The sequence below is a fragment of the Nilaparvata lugens genome, chromosome 8 (assembly GCF_014356525.2).
Source record: "Nilaparvata lugens isolate BPH chromosome 8, ASM1435652v1, whole genome shotgun sequence".
NCBI classification, from domain to species: Eukaryota; Metazoa; Arthropoda; class Insecta; order Hemiptera; family Delphacidae; genus Nilaparvata; species Nilaparvata lugens.
In genome coordinates this window covers 21267143-21283383 of record NC_052511.1, presented here as the reverse complement: position 1 = coordinate 21283383, position 16241 = coordinate 21267143, and the positions used below count along the sequence as shown (strand labels likewise).

Here is a 16241-nt window from a genome sequence, read left to right as displayed (position 1 = left end):
AGATTCCAAGACAATACCCACCAGCTTCACTGGATCCTGAGTTCCTGAGGATCATACAGTTCTCATGACAAGCTGCAAATGATCTTTGGGTGTTGTCCTCATTCTAGCAAGGAACCACAAAGTTTCCTTGTTTGAAGTTAGAAGTTATCCAATGTGTAGAGAAATATAATATAGTGAAATGACAATTTCACCTCAAAATGAACTTTCTTAAATTTTCTACCATGAACAAGATACATTTCATAAAAATATCTAATATAATAAGAAAATGCCAGCTCAAAGTAATATATCGTGAGATTCACTTTGCATTGTGAACTTTGATTAATGCTAACAGTTCAAGTGGTTCTCACGATTAATGCAACAAGATGTGTATTATAGCCTCAGCAGGGTATGGTTGATCAATCTAGCTATACATTTCTACAACCAAGCAAATCCAAACATTGCATGATGCCTCTGTAATAATTTATAATTTCAAATTCTTTAGTTCTGGAAGTATAAGACGAAAATAGTGTAAGGAAAATAATTATTCCCTCCCAAAATATACTAAATGAAAGATTCTATTTTTCAATGATTTGTTGTTTTTAATTTGGCGAGAAAATCCTATTTTCTTAAAATTAAGAAATCTAATCTCAAAAAACTCCAATTAGAATGAGTTGTATGTCTCATTTCGATGAATCAAGTGACTGTTGGAACCTTTTTCAACAATATTTGGTCGTTCTAACCCTAGCCCAAGTTGAACAGGCATACAATTTGGATTAATAATTCCATCTACGAGCACTTTGAAAGCAATGGAGACATTAAGGTCAGAGAAAACTATTTAACCAGCACAAAAAATAATATATTGAAAAATAAATACTGTGGATTCATTTATAATTCATAAATAGGGAAGAGTAACTAAAAACAATATCATAAAAATACGAAAGGGATTGGTCGATTTCAATATGAAATACAGAAATTTTCTTCAACCAAAGCAGTTTTTCAACAAAATTTGAAACATTATTATAGAAAAAAATCGTTACATAATGATTAATCAGTTGAATAAGTCACTACATTAGTAAAGAATCAAATAATTGACTAACGGTACTGAAATAAAGTACCCTACAAAACAAAAGTCATTCACAGACACACGTAATATCAAACACAAAATTTGTTATTATAAGCTATATCTATTACAGCATATATGAATGAATAAAACATCATTTATATGGATGCATTGAATATTTTTATAAAGGCTGAAAAATATTTGAGGATGTATCACTTCACAACCCCCAAAAATACCCGTTAGAACGAACTTACTTAAAGTAATTATTAACAACTTGAGTAGAGCAATTCCCCAGGTTTCAAGCCGGACAACTTACAGCATAAACTTATAGCTCAAAGTCTTGATTGGAATTGAAATAAATCATCGAATGGATTCCAATTCCAAAGGTATCGGAATTTTCTTCATGATTGCGAACTTTTTCAGGGCCTGATATTTAGCACACAGTGTATCCAGTTCTTCATGCATGGCCATATTGTCTTCTTGCATCAATTCCATGTCTCTGAATTCTTGCACTTTTTCCGTTTCCAGTTCATCTTTCTGTTCTATGCGTTTGATACGACAGCTGAAATAAAACAATTACGATTTTAGTTCATGATTTAGAGCTAAAAAAATGTATTTGAATGTGATATACCTGTGGGTAAATGAGCAATATGTGGATGATTCAGTTACGAAAAAAAGGTTGAAATTCCAGAGAGGGTTGAGCACTGCGCATGCGCTCTGCTTCTTTCCCATCTGTTAGCCACTGGCCAACCTGACGACCTCCTCGACTTTTTCTCGTTGCTGAATCATCTCTCATGGTCCGAGTCATGAAAATGTGTGACATTTTGGCTTAGGGAGGAATAAATTTTTGTCAAATCGATTCTATTTTTACAATTTTCATGAATTGAAAAACCAAAATATTATTCATTCAGGATTCAAACAATCACTTTTCCCTATCCAGAGATTCCACGTTCAGAACTCGACGTTACAAGTAACAAATATACATATTTTTTCATTCATAAAAAAATATTTCAACACTTGTAGCTCTCTATGAGAAACGTAGGACAAAAAATCTTCAGAAAACTATCAATTTAACATTGAAGAAATAGCCACACACACATTTAAAAGGAGAATAGAAGAAAGATTAATAAAAACAATGATTGACTGTAAGAAACTAAGATATGACTTGAAGAGGTTTTTTGGAAAGGAACTTATAGATTTATATTTTTGAAATAACTCAATATCATCAAGCTTTTAATGATTATTGAGTGCAATATTTTTATTCAATTCAGTTTCTAATCCTTCTAAATTGAAAATTTCCTATTTGTATATTTTTGGTCTGCGAATTGGACTTAAATTATAAAGTGAACTTATATTAACATCACATCTAAGAAAATCCGGAGTTGATTGATTAAAAATCCACATTTAAAAAAATGTATATCAATATTGTTCAATCAATGCCTTCGGTTTATGAATAAACTGCTCTTGCTGTGTTGTCTTTACTCAAGACAAATAAATGTATAGATTTTAATTCCTCCACTCAACATCGTCTCTAGTAACTATTAAACCCGAACTGCAGGTGTTTGCTTGTGGTCAAGAGATTCTCCTAATGACTAATTGTCAAGATTGCGAGTTTCTTCGAGACTTTAATATTTTATAAATAGCTTGAGGTTGATAAATCAATTTATATTTATTTCAAGAAACAAACATACTTCATACTTCTGTCGTTCGTCATTGACCAGCTTCCTGGATGGACGGCATCTCTTTGTATTCAGACCTAAGTTAGTCGTCATTGATGAATGATCTTCGATCAACATCGGATATATAAATCTGATTATCAATTCAAATTGTAAATATTCACTCTCTTGATAAGGGCTACTCATATAACTTATTTATGTAAAAATTTAAAAAATCGAAGTACCCTTTAACTGGAAAATAAAATGAAGTTGAAAATTGGTACTTTGATTTTTCAATTATTATATGAAAGTGTAAAGTATGGCTGATGTATCTCCTTGATGGATGATCTAGGCAAATCTGTCTAATTTTTCGAAATGTAGTTTCTGTAAAAAGTTTGTGGTTATTACCTAGCAGCATATCCCCTATTTTTGAGGGTTCGCCTCCTTTGCTTCATGCGCAGGATCTCGTCACGTGTCAAGCCCCTCATCTTCAGCTGTCTGTTCAAGTCACGGACGGAAATTGTCACCAATTCGTCATCACTGATATCCAAAACTGGACTTGGTGATAAGGGTTCCTGTCGATGAATCACAGAGAAGAAATATAAAATTATTGATTTACAGTAATATTAGATCTACTTTTATAACTAAACTAGTTTGAATAAAAAATCAATGAAAACACTTGAAAGAATTTTCTACTGAGAGGGAGAAAATCAACGTCAACGAAATCCACTCTAAAGGTAGGCGCGCACAGATCGTCATCGGACGAACGGCACGGATCGGACGATTAGATTTGATGCATTGTTTTCAATTGGAGTGCGCATACCTATACGATGCGGATAGGTTTGCGCACTCCAATTGAAAACAATGCATCAAATCTAATCGTCCGATGCGTGCCGTTCGTCCGATGACGATCTGTGTGCGCCTACCTTTAGGCTCGATGCAAATATGCGACGCTAGCCAGTTGCGTTTTTACGAGTGGAGCGACTCTCTGGCGGCAGCCGATTTCAGTTCAGTGCACACTTGTGCGTATCGACAGCGACTCACTGTTGTCGTGCAACGTCAATCATTTGTACTCAGCAATTTTTCGGCTTGGGCAACTTGGCCATTAATCGTGATAGGAAAGATCTGATTTCAAATTTTCGAAGTTTTTTTGTAATACCGGATGTCAGCAATTATTATAAAAATCACGATTATTGAAGAAATCAATTATTCATCGGCAGTAATAAATATGCGGGCTGCACACATATAACACAAGAAACAAAAGGAACATGGACAAGCCTCAACATGGAAACAGTACAAACTTACGTCCTAATAGTTGGATACAACTCAACTGATGACCAGCTATTGCTATGCATACTATGCACGTAGCGTCATTATACTGCAAAGGGGTAAATCGGTCCAGAGATGAAATTGTGAGACCGTGGCTTTAAGTAACTCAACTGTCTCCTAAAATAGCATTTATAACCAAACATTTTGTAACCAATCTAAGCTATAGCCTATTTTTTTTGTAAAATATTGATGATAAAATGAAACATTCATTATTCAATAAAGGAGCCTTGACATACAAAGCAATGATACTAAGCTAGACGATTATTATTTCTCAAAACACAAAAATAACGTTACATGTTTAAAAAGCAACCGTAGGCCTACTAACTTATAAAGCTGGATTTGCACACAACAGTGACAGTAAAATTGAAATTCTAATCAGACTATTTGCACTCAGCCCGGCCCAGTGAGTAATAATAACCAATAGAACATATGAAAATTAATTATATTTGCACTGTAAATGTTGTGAGTAGCTTAAATGCAGCTCTTACAAAAAATTGTAATGATATGTGACAAATGATAAATAACTTTTTAAATATATGCCAAAGATGATATAGATTTATGTATGTGCCAAAAATATATTCAATATGGCTTAGCTTACAAGTATAACAAGCTAACAGGATAAGGAAACCATTATATTTCAAAACTCAAGCTTTCCAATAGATTGTAGATACAGTTGAAGATAATGTATACTAGCGTAATTCTTGAGAATAAAAAATAATCATAATGAATTTAGATTCTAAAGATAAAAAGTACAACTGATGATGTGTCATTTCAAGGATTTAGAAATTGCAGTAAGTTATGTTATAAAACTGTTGTTTCAACTTGGTTTTAAAAATTAATTTACAAAACTAAAACTCTCAAACTTACCATGAGACTTTTTCTTTCACTTCTTTTTCCTTCAGGAGCCATAATTTTGATCAAAAAACAAATATTTCTTAAGAATAACAAGGAGTTAAGCAAAGTAATCTTACTGACAAAGAATTATGCTTAGTCATGATGACATTTTATTCCATTTTTCGCTAGGCCTACGGGACTTACAACATCGGGTTGAATAGCTACAACACAAATTAAATACAAATTAGACAACTGTTCAGATAATAAAATAGAAAGCTTAGAAATCACAAACAATTTTCAAACTACGTTTGTAAAAGTAAATAAAAAGTTAGGTTATTTAATTTATTTACCTTTAATTTTTCGACCTTTGATGATCGATGTTGACATCAACTCAATATTGCGATATCGATATTTTTGTGCGATATACGAAAGCGCGGTAATTTTGAATGTCGGCCTCGAATACAGAGTTTTTTTATCATTTTTTGCAGTTGGTTTTCAAGTTGCCATAAAAAATAGAATAATTGAGGAATTATATTTTATAACTAACAAAAGTTTTAGATTCAGGCAGGAAATGCGGAATCTCAGGAGCAGGATGTGATGGACAACAAACTTGGGTCCACTGCTTTCTCTCATAGTCCAGACAAATGGTCGTTTTTCAGAAAACAGCCCCGAAAAAAATTTTTCTTGACGGCTCTATAATGTATTTTGGGGCGGGCGCTGAATTCGAATCTGAAATTTGCTGACATGTCATAGGGCGGCTTCACCCCCCTAAAAGCCGGACTTTTTAAAAATTTTCCTACTAATTCTTATTCTTATCATTTTCTTTATCCATTTATACAATAAGTACATTATCAAAATGATAGGGAGAGGAAAAAATAAGGTAACCTTGTGCTATTCCTCTCCCAAAATTATATAACACAACATAGTCCGAAATAGGACTTTTAGCTCTTATTAATCTCTAGAACTTTCAAGGTTCCGAAGTTACAAAATTTCAAAAAAGGGGTATTTTTCAAAATTATGCGAACCTACTACTTCTACCCTATACAACTTGGATCTTTTTCTAGTAGCCTAATGATAAAAATACACATCACTTGAAAGAACAATTCATTTTGAACAAGATTTCTCAGGAATTTTCGAATTTAGTTGTGGGGGGAAGGGTCACAAAAAAAATAATAATAAAATAATGTCCTACAGCCAAAACTCGAATTTTCATCATAATTTATAATAACTTTTCAATGCCTTCCTAACAAAAATAAACATATTTCGGCTGAAATCATCTTACGAGAGTTCAATCAATCTCAATCTATCTTCAGCTTCATCCATTACCAACAATTGCGGGATCGATGGCGTCAAAAAATCAAAACACGTACAAACGCATGAAAAAAACTGTAACAGTTCAGATGGCAGTGATCCAGCGCTCACGCTCTCAATAAAAATTCAAATCATCACCCATAAATTCGTTCACACTGTAGTATGCCTTTGCACACAGTAGCTTCCGGACGGTTCTCCTGAAGGCGGCCTCATCCAATTGCTTCACACTATTAGGCAGCTTGTTGTAGAATTTCAGGGCTGAAATCCTGTAACTGGCCTGTGATCGGTGGAGGCGTCTCCTGGGGATATCCAGCAGCTCACTGCGCCTAGTGTTGTGGCGGTGGATGTCACTACGGGCAGCTAGAGTATGCTGTATCTTCTTGACATACACCAAGCACAGGAGGATGTAATGGCTGAAGACAGTCAGTACACCAAGGCGAGCAAAGATGGGCTTGCAGTGGGCAAGATATAATAATAATAATATAATGATATAATGATATGTATATTATAATGATATAATATACAGGCGCTGCCTGTTATAATTCTTATAGCCCTCTTTTGCAGTTTCAGCACATCAGCAGCCCCCGCTGAATGACCCCACAGAAGCAAGCCATAGGTAATGTGGCAATGGAAGAGCGCGTGATACATCATTATTAGGTATTTCTCAGTCACCAGGCCCCTCATCTTGAGCAGCAAATGCGGGAGAGTCGACTGGTTACTTGCTGTATATGACTGTTCCAGCTGAGTTTGCTGTCCAAGACAAAACCCAGCAGCTTCACTGGATTCTGAGGGTCACGCGGCTCACGTGACAAGCTGCAGATGATCATTTGGGTCTTGTCCTCATTCAGCTGGAATCGATTAGCCAGGAACCATGAAGTGGCAGATCGAAGATGCTCCGCAGATGCCTCTAAAACCCGCTCAAGCTCAGCACCTGATGACAGTAGAGATGCATCATCCGCGAACATCAGAGAGGAACCGTAGTCGTCGAGGTCATTTATCATGACAAGGAACAGTGTAGGCCCCAGCACCGATCCCTGAGGAACACCAAAAGTTACCGGAAGTGTCCGGGAGTCTGCACCACTGAGGGAGACAAGCTGAGTCCTTCCTGAAAGGTGAGAGCCCAAGATGGAGAGGGCAGAGTCTCTAAGAACATAAAAGCTCAGCTTTCTAAGAAGAAGGCCATGGTCCACGCAGTCAAAGGCTCGGCTCAGATCACAAAGAGCAAGAGCAAGAGACTCAACATCCTCGAAGGCAGCATCAATCCACTCAGCCACATGGTTGACTGCACCCACTGTTGATCTCCCAACTCGGAAACCAAACTTCATGTTGGAGAACAGGCCATTCTCCTCGAAAAAAGCCTCCAGCTGAGGCTTTATCACTGCCTCAATCACCTTGCCAAAGACAGGAGTTATGGAGATTGGCCTGAAGCTACAAAGGTTCTCACAATCACCCTTCTTGAAGACTGGGACAGTTCTTGATGTTTTCAAGAAATCAGGAAAATTTCCAGACCTCAAGCACTCATTGACAGATGCAGAGAGATGAACTGCGATGGCATCAACAACCTCTCAAAGCATGCTCACAGACATGCCAAACACATCTGGACTTTTTGAGGGTTTGAAAGAGCATATATGATCTTCCTAAGGCAGCTGGTGTGGTGGGGCAAAAGAAGGAGAGATGCTCCTGTCCCGGCTGGATTCTTCCTTCCAACAGATCGATTGGATCAATGGCAGCATCAGGCAGGGAATCCATTATATCCTGAACCAAACCCACAAAGAAGCCATTAAAATCATCCGGGCTTGCAAAGTCGATCTTTTTCCGTGGCATGGACCTGTTTGTATTTATCACATCCCAGGCAGCTTTGCATTGGTTATGTGCATCCTCAATCTGTCGCTCAGTTGCCAACCTCTTAGCCAGCTCGATCCTCCTCTTGTAGAATTTTTTGAAGTTTCTATATCTAGCAGAGCTGTCAGCATCACCATCCTCACATCGGTTCTTGAGGGCGAGCATGAGTCCCTTAAGTCTGGCCAGATCATCAGTATACCACTGCCTGTGGCCATCCAGATGTCCAGGTCTCCTCCTTAGTGCGGGGGGGGGGCGGTGAGGCCTGACAATCTCAGGAAAAAAGAAATCGAATCTGTCACAAAAATATTGAAAAAAAGCTGCAAACAACTCAGTACCACCTGAGGAGAGAAAAATATCATTTCAGGATGTACTGGACAAGACACCTCTGAAATTTTCAAGGGCATGCACAGGTCTCGTTCGAAAAATGTAATCAGCATGCCAGGTAGAAGAGGGCGCGACACGTGCCTCAGCCGCTTTCAGGAGGATACAAGCAGTCCTCAAAGCAGAGTGGTCATCCCCATGCAACTCTATCACATTTGTGCTGCAAAATTCAGACTGAAGGCTAACTGCAACGTTGTCAAGGAAAGCTCTTCCTCTTGTAGGCTCAGTGCAGGTGATTACATTCCATAACATTTTAGCAATTCAATAACATATCGAGTTTTTGGAGCATCACTGATAAAATCAACATTGAAATCACCAGCAATCAGAATTTCAGAATCATATTTCTTGGTTAAAAATATCAATAGCCGTTCAAAAAGTTCACAAAAATGCACAAAATTCCCACTAGGTGAGTGATACAAAGACACAATAATAACACCTAATTTAAGCACTGAAATGGCAACCAGTTCAAGGTCAAGTTCGCAACAAAAAGGGGTTACATCAATAAGGTCAATTCGAACATAGAGGGCACATCCCCCACATCTCGTCACACATCTACAAAAAATTGAAGCAAGAACTAGGTCTGATATCTTCATATAGAAATCAATTTCAGAAGAAGTCAAAAAATGTTCATTCAAACATAAAATGTCAAGTTTTTCATTTTCTACAAACATGGAAAGTAAGCCTTGTTTGTTTCTCACGCTCTGGGCATTCCAGTGACCCACAATTAGTTTTGTATTCTTTTGAGTATTATCATTTATAAGCCTGAGTAGTGGTTGAGGCTTGATTTCCCTAAAAAAACACGGGAATTAACACGGTTTCTGTAGGGTATGAATCGGCGCACAAGAGCTCCCGAAGGCCAAAATTCAGAATTTAATAGCTTTTCCAAAGATTCAGAAGGCACCTCAATTTTAAACGATTTATATGAATTGAATTTAGTGTTAAGTTCAATACACTGAGACACTTCAATTTTCTTATCAGCTAGGAACGATTTCACAGTATCAACAGTTTCACTTAAAGAAATACGGGAAAGAAAAATATGATTACTCTCACTTGAATGACTAGAATCATTAGAAAATCTATCATGCATTGTAGTTTTAAGCCCATTTACATCACCTGTGCATAGCACTGCATCATACTCTTTTCCTGATTTCGGATTGATGTAATATTAGATTTCTTCCTTCCAATACTATCCCTAAGACTGCACGATTTTTTCTCAGAAACAATACTAGAAGTCTTATTAGGCTTGACACAAATAACATCAGTTACAAAATCAGAGTCATCACGTAACCGCAGGTTCAACTTCTCAGTTTGAGACACGTTAGGTGCAGGTTTTCATAGTTATGAGCTATGAGCATAAGGATACCTCAAGGATCAAAACAAAACTTCAAACATTTATAAATTCTGACTGAATGATCACATCTCCTCGTTTTACAGCTCATTCTTCTCAGCTCGTCAAGGGGGGTCAAAATCATGTATCGTAACTGAAAGTTGATAAAAAAGAAAATTCCTCTTTTAGTGTATTTCAATACACAGAAAAATTACTAATTTCTATATTCAAAACTGTTTATCTCGGTAACCTGAGATGATAAAAATGGTACTAGGTACTGATTTGAAGAACAGAATCTTCTCTTTCATGTGAGCTAATTGATTTTAAATATAAAATATTATATTATTAGTATTTGAAAATATAATCATGAACTAAGATACGTTTGTTTCAAAAAATCAAGAAATTTGCGACATTTTTCTCATTCCACAGCCTTGACAGTTTTTTCGATAGTAAACTATAAATTTAATGGCAACTCAGCTTATAAATAATGAAATTCTCCTTCATTTGAGACCAATCGCAAATTTGTATCATGTTACTCATTTTTAGAGACTCCTAAATAACATTGAAATCGCAAGAAAAATGAGAAAATAAAAAAACATTGTTTTTCAATTGGCTATAACTTTTGAACGGTATTGAAATCTTAAGTAATACATGGGAGTGAAAAGAGGAGAAAATTATCTACAACCTTGACTACTTTTGGATATTTTATCTGAAGTGTTTCACAAGATAAGCAGCTTTGCATAAGCGAGAATGTGAAAATATCACAAATTTCTCGCATATCAAGTTGCGTATCTTGTGAAAATTTTCAGATAAAAGTCCAAAAAGTAGTCAAGGTTGTAGAGAATTTTCTCCTCTCTTCACACCCATGATTCGAATTCAGCCTTCCAAAATACTTATAGAACCGTCGAGAAAAATTCTTCCGGGGCTGTTTCCTGAAAAAACGACCATTTGACTGGACTATCATCTTTATTGATGATCTTGAGATAGATGGGATGACTCTCTTATTTGCGGATGACACCATCTCAATTGAACAGGATGTGGATCTCAATAAGGCCATCTGCAGGGCAACCTTAATTTCTTGAGGAGGCTGGTGTGTGATTTTTATCAAACAAGTTTTGCATGAGCTAGGAAAAGACCCAGATACTCCTACGTACAGTAAGGAGTAATTCACCTTTCTTTAAGTTGTTTTGATAATCACATTTTTTAGTGCCATTTCGATGAACTTTGTGTTCTAAGTTTAGTGTTTATCATTGTACTATTATTATTGTCAAAATCTATCTAGGATTAGGCTAGTCAACGATTGATTGAATTGAGGATAGATTTTTAAAATTTTAAGTTGAAGAGAATGGAAATCATCCTTGAATATTATTACTAGAATGAAGATTTTGAGCAAATAGAATCAGCTGCCTAAAAGCTGAGTCGAGCTTTACTTGTCTTGATGTGGAACTAACAAGATGTTTTTGAATTTTTTCAAACAACATTTTGAAAGACAAATTCTACAATAACAGATTTCCATCCGCCATTTTTAAGTAAAAATTCAATATATTTCAAATATTCTCTACACCTACTCATCTATCGGATTAATTCTGACGCTATTCAAAAAATTATGTGAATATAAAAAAATAAACAAGATGTTTTGAAAATATAACAAACAAAATAGACTTTGCACCAGCCAACACATGATAAGTCATGTTAACCTGACTTTTACTAAACAAATTGTAAAAAAGTTTTGTTGACGACCAAGAACAGAACTTATCCTTTTGGAAGAAAGTTTTAAAATTTTTTCTGTGAACCTTTTCTGCCATCATGACAGCGGCCGAAAACAAGGAATTTATGGATGCAATTTTTGACATTGCTGAAGATGCTTTACAATTGGAAACAGCTGCAGGTAAAATTGAAGTTTGAATTAATGTACTCTTGATAGAACACTAGGCAACATTCAAAACACCTATCAATCCATGGTACACGTTTTTCAGTTGTATTAATTAAGGAGAGTTTTTGAAAAAAAATTGATGAAAAAAATATGACATATTAAAATATATGAATTTATTAGTAATTAAGATGCCAAAATTGTTATTTTGCCTGAGTCAATTCCTTAAATTTGTTCCAAATTACAAAATATTATATGACTTAATGTTTCATCGTATCAAATACTGATTTTTTAAGTTGAAGAGAAATAACATTTTTAATAGCTACGGACTAAATCCCAGGTATAATTGCATTGTGCAATCTGATAATTAAATATTGGAGAAATTGAAAAAGATTTGCAATTCCAATAGTTTTGCTGCTTTAACATCCCTGGCCTTCACCTTTACAACTTTAAACAAATAAAGTTTTCTTATTATTTTATCAATTCAAGGTATGGCATTAAAATTCAATAAATTTTGCAGTTTTATATTTTCTAATTTTTCTTTTTCAAAAATACAATTACTTATAATCAATAACATAATACTCATTTGATCAATAATCATAAGAATGACTTCTCTTATAATTATATAAATAACTAAAAACTGGTCTGAACTGGAATCAAATAATTATTTCTGGAAGGGAGAAAATAAATAAAGTCACAAGTCAATGGATTGAAAAAATAAAGTAAGCTCTTTTCAAAGGTCTGGTTGGACTCTTGAATAAAATTTGAGCAATTAATTATTTTAATTATAATAAAGCATAATATACATAAGTATAAGAAAATTATAATAAAGTGTATTTGAATTGCTAAGTGCGGTTTGCACAGTGACAGTACAGTTTAAACTAAATTTCATTGAAAACTGAATTGAATCCATATTAAGTCTCGCTCGTTATAGCCTAATTTGGCTCATTTTGAGTTTAAGCTACCGCAGCTGATTAAATTCAGTTTAAGCTTTGACTGTGCAAACGGCCTCAACACTTTCAAATTTTCAATAAAATAACTGCAAAATTGGAATCAACGTAACTTTTTCAAGAATTAAGCAATACAAATTCAAATAAAAACTTAATTCAACAGGCACCAAACGTTCAATAAAACGATCAGATCCTTAATAACATTTAATTTAAAACAGAATAATATAGATTATTCAATAAATATTTAAAAAATCCACCCAATTCTACTGTTTTAGGGTTGAAGGTGATTTTTATTCATGTACAGTGATACAGTAAAAATATTTTATTAGGTGGAGTTAGGGGAAAAATAAACTATTATTCAAGCATGATATTGCTATCCAATTAGTTCAAAGCTCTAGTTCTATTTTATTTCATAAATTCAATAAGAAGTTTCTACAGATAGGAATAGATAAGAAATTGCATTTGTTCAAATTCAAATGAATCAATAATATTGAACAAGAATCTAAAGTTTAATGCTGTATAACATCCTAAAGACAACATTTCGGCTACCTACTGCAAATATTGACAACAGAGTTGTCTTCGAGGTGGTTTACAGCATTAAACTTTGGATTTTCGTTTAATAATAATAACTTCTGATTTATATTTAATTAGTTATAGATGAATTATTTTTAATTATGAATTTAAACAGAAACTACGAATTTCTGTTACAGACCGAGTGAGATGCTGTGAATGGGTGAGGAAGCTAGTCTCGCTTCCCGATGATAATCTAGAATCGGCCAAGATGCGCAATGAGTATATTCAGTATCTGCGCATTATGGTTAGATTCGGATTTCTCCACGGAATTTTCCTGAAGTCTCCCCCACCAGGAGAAATGAGACCTTTGGCTGAGAGTCTTGTAAGTTTGAAATATGGAATAACCAATAAATTCATCAAATTACAAATTAATCTATTAACAATGTAATCAAATAGTAACTAAACTAAACTCAATAGAGTAGCCTACGCAGAATGAAGAATCAAACAAGCAGTATTTTCTCATCTCCTTTCAAAATACTATCCTAAGAATTTTATAATATTATTAGGAGAAATTCCTTGAGGAATGTAGTATGTTTAAAATAACTATTTAGACTATATTTGGAAACAGTACGAAGAGGAGTTTTGGTGTAAGTATCTTTATATATTTTTATAGGGGCTACGTTTTTAATGTTGATTAGAAGTTGAATACATAATATATCATTAAGTGTAAGTGCCGGTTGCACAAAAGCCTGTTAAATTTTAATCGTGATAAATTCCACGAGAACCAATCAGAGAAGCCGTCGTATCAAAAAGGTCTAATCGGGATGAATCACGATTAAAATTTAACCGGCTTTTGTGCAACCGGGCTTAAGTATTACAATTATTGTGTTTTACATTATGTATACCATGGGCATATTAAACCTTCTATCCTTTTGATATGATAGTCTCCATTATTATTTTAATAAAAAAATTTTTTTGACAAGCAAACTTCCAAAAGACCAAAGACTTGAAAAACTTTTCTCCTATTGTAGTCTGAAGACTTTGGACTCTAATTGAAGAAATTTCAAAAAACTAAAACTATTTTTTTTCGCCGACAAGAATTTTTTTTATTCTTTAAAAAGAAATTCAAAGACCTGAATCAATAATCCTTTGTAGAAAAAAATCAATCACGGAAATTTTTAACCTCTTCAAACATTGCATCTTTCTATAACATGATAAACCGGTAGTAATAAGCAAGAAACCACTTTTTCACAATTTTCAATCACCACATTTTCAATTCCAATCGAGGAGATTTGACAACTCTCTAAACAATGTATTTCTACCGTATTACATGATGTAGTATAGTAGTAATAAGCAAGAAATAATTCATTCCTTCCATGACAAACTTTCAATTCCAACCAAGGAATCCTTGAAAGGAATCCTTATTTAAGAATGTAGAAAAAAGCAAGAAACAATTTTAATATTCGTGACAAAGATTTTAAATTCCAACCATTGATACTGTGAAAACTTGAATTGGTTCATTGAATTATAATTATTGTGAAATAAAAGAGATCTCAGTTTCAAATAATTTATTTGATACACTTAAGCCATCATCAGTGGTTTTTTGATAGACTTTAAAAAGAAATTCAAAGACCTGAATCAATTTGTACAAAAAAATCAATTACGGAAATTTTGAAACTCTTTACACATTGTATCTTTCTATAACATGATGTAACATGTTACAAAAAACCACTGATGATGATGCCTTAAGTTCACTGAAACTTTATTTTGGCTCATATAAATTATGTGGAACAGACAGCATATCTTTTATTTCACCTTGAAATGAAAAAATTCCATATCTATTCCAATATTTATTATCATAGTTTAAATTGAATTATAGTTTGTTTGACAAGAATTGGTTTGAAAACGACGAATTTGCTAATTGCAGGGTGTAGTGATAAGCAAGAGCGTGCCCGACCTGCCATCCGTGGGCCCAATCGCCCCTTTCCTGGCTCAGCAGTCACCGGACGGTCGCGCATACCTCTCCATCAAGAAGATCCCAGAACGCGGCATATTCTGCTACATGGCTGTGGCTCCCGAAATCATCTTCGAAGAGAAGGAACGACCCAAGAAGCCGGGATTCAAAGAGAATGGGAATGGCCATTGACCACTTGCCAATCACCAAAATTCTATTTAGTTATGTGGGAGATTGTGTCAAAATTATTACTGTTTTCGAATTATTATTATTGAAAATATCTTAAATTGATGGTAAATTTTGGGTGTATCATAGAGAGCTTGGTTTGATAAAATAAAATGATTGTGTCAAAATAACTGATTTTATCAGAATTTTTATCGAAAATTTAGGACCTTAAAATTGAATAGTAAATTATGAATACTAATGAATTGGGAAAGTGCCACCTTAGACCTCCAACATACCCAGAACCTGACAGCATACTGGCAAAATATTTTACAAGGCAATTCAATAAAAAATTTAGTTGCTGGTTGTATGATTATGCTGTTGTAAATGAATTAGATTGAAAGTAATTTTCTGTAGCTTCATCTTAACCCTGAAAGTTTTAGTTCGAGAGTTGTTTCGAACCATTCTTTCACTCGATATCTTTAGTATTTACAGGCAGGAGCCCGTGCTCCGCAAGGGTCCAATTAAAAAACTGAAAACCTCACCTACTGAAATCTTGAAGAATTTAAAATAGACCTATAATCATCTTCGGTAAATTGAGAATCTTTATACAAAATTTATACAAAACAAGCTATGAAATTGAACTAAAATTAATTGTTCCAAAATGTTCTATCCATCTCAAAAGTAAAAAAAAATCACCTATCCTTCATTATCACCGATATATTATCAATTAAGTGATCAGTTTCATTGACACTTCAACTACTGGGCACACTAGGACACAAGCTATAAAATTGAACTGTCTAAAACAGGCTTACATGATTTATTGTCCCAATAACATTTTCTATTCATCTCTTTGGTATAACAACTTCACTTCCATTGATGACATTCAACTAAAGATTATACTACAGATTTTCAACGCGATGAGAAAGTTAATTGATTTCAACTCGTCAATAGCGGCAGTTAGCAGACGAGACGCATTTCTCGAATTGTCTTCTAAAATTAGTGCAGCACATAGAGAATAGTGTGCTTGAAAAAGATCTGTTTAACTGAACGTGTAACAGACCGGCTGCCAAA

The 16241-nt window shown here is 34.4% G+C and overlaps 2 protein-coding genes across 2 annotated transcripts; one reads left to right on the top strand and one right to left on the bottom strand.

Moving 5' to 3' along the window:
- Positions 1-819: 819 nt before the first annotated feature.
- LOC111047988 (transcription factor MafK) lies at positions 820-5228 on the bottom strand. The gene is made up of 3 exons (XM_022333828.2): positions 4891-5228; positions 3103-3269; positions 820-1601 (listed from the first exon to the last, which is right to left on the bottom strand). Exons 1-3 carry the CDS (start codon positions 4930-4932, stop codon positions 1400-1402), a joined length of 411 nt encoding a protein of 136 aa, XP_022189520.1. The 5' UTR covers positions 4933-5228; the 3' UTR covers positions 820-1399.
- A 5796-nt stretch (positions 5229-11024) lies between these two features.
- LOC111047989 lies at positions 11025-15568 on the top strand. Its single transcript, XM_022333829.2, has 3 exons — positions 11025-11606; positions 13249-13433; positions 14979-15568. The coding sequence occupies exons 1-3, from the start codon at positions 11525-11527 to the stop codon at positions 15195-15197; spliced, it is 486 nt and encodes a 161-aa protein (XP_022189521.1). The 5' UTR covers positions 11025-11524; the 3' UTR covers positions 15198-15568.
- Positions 15569-16241: the final 673 nt, after the last annotated feature.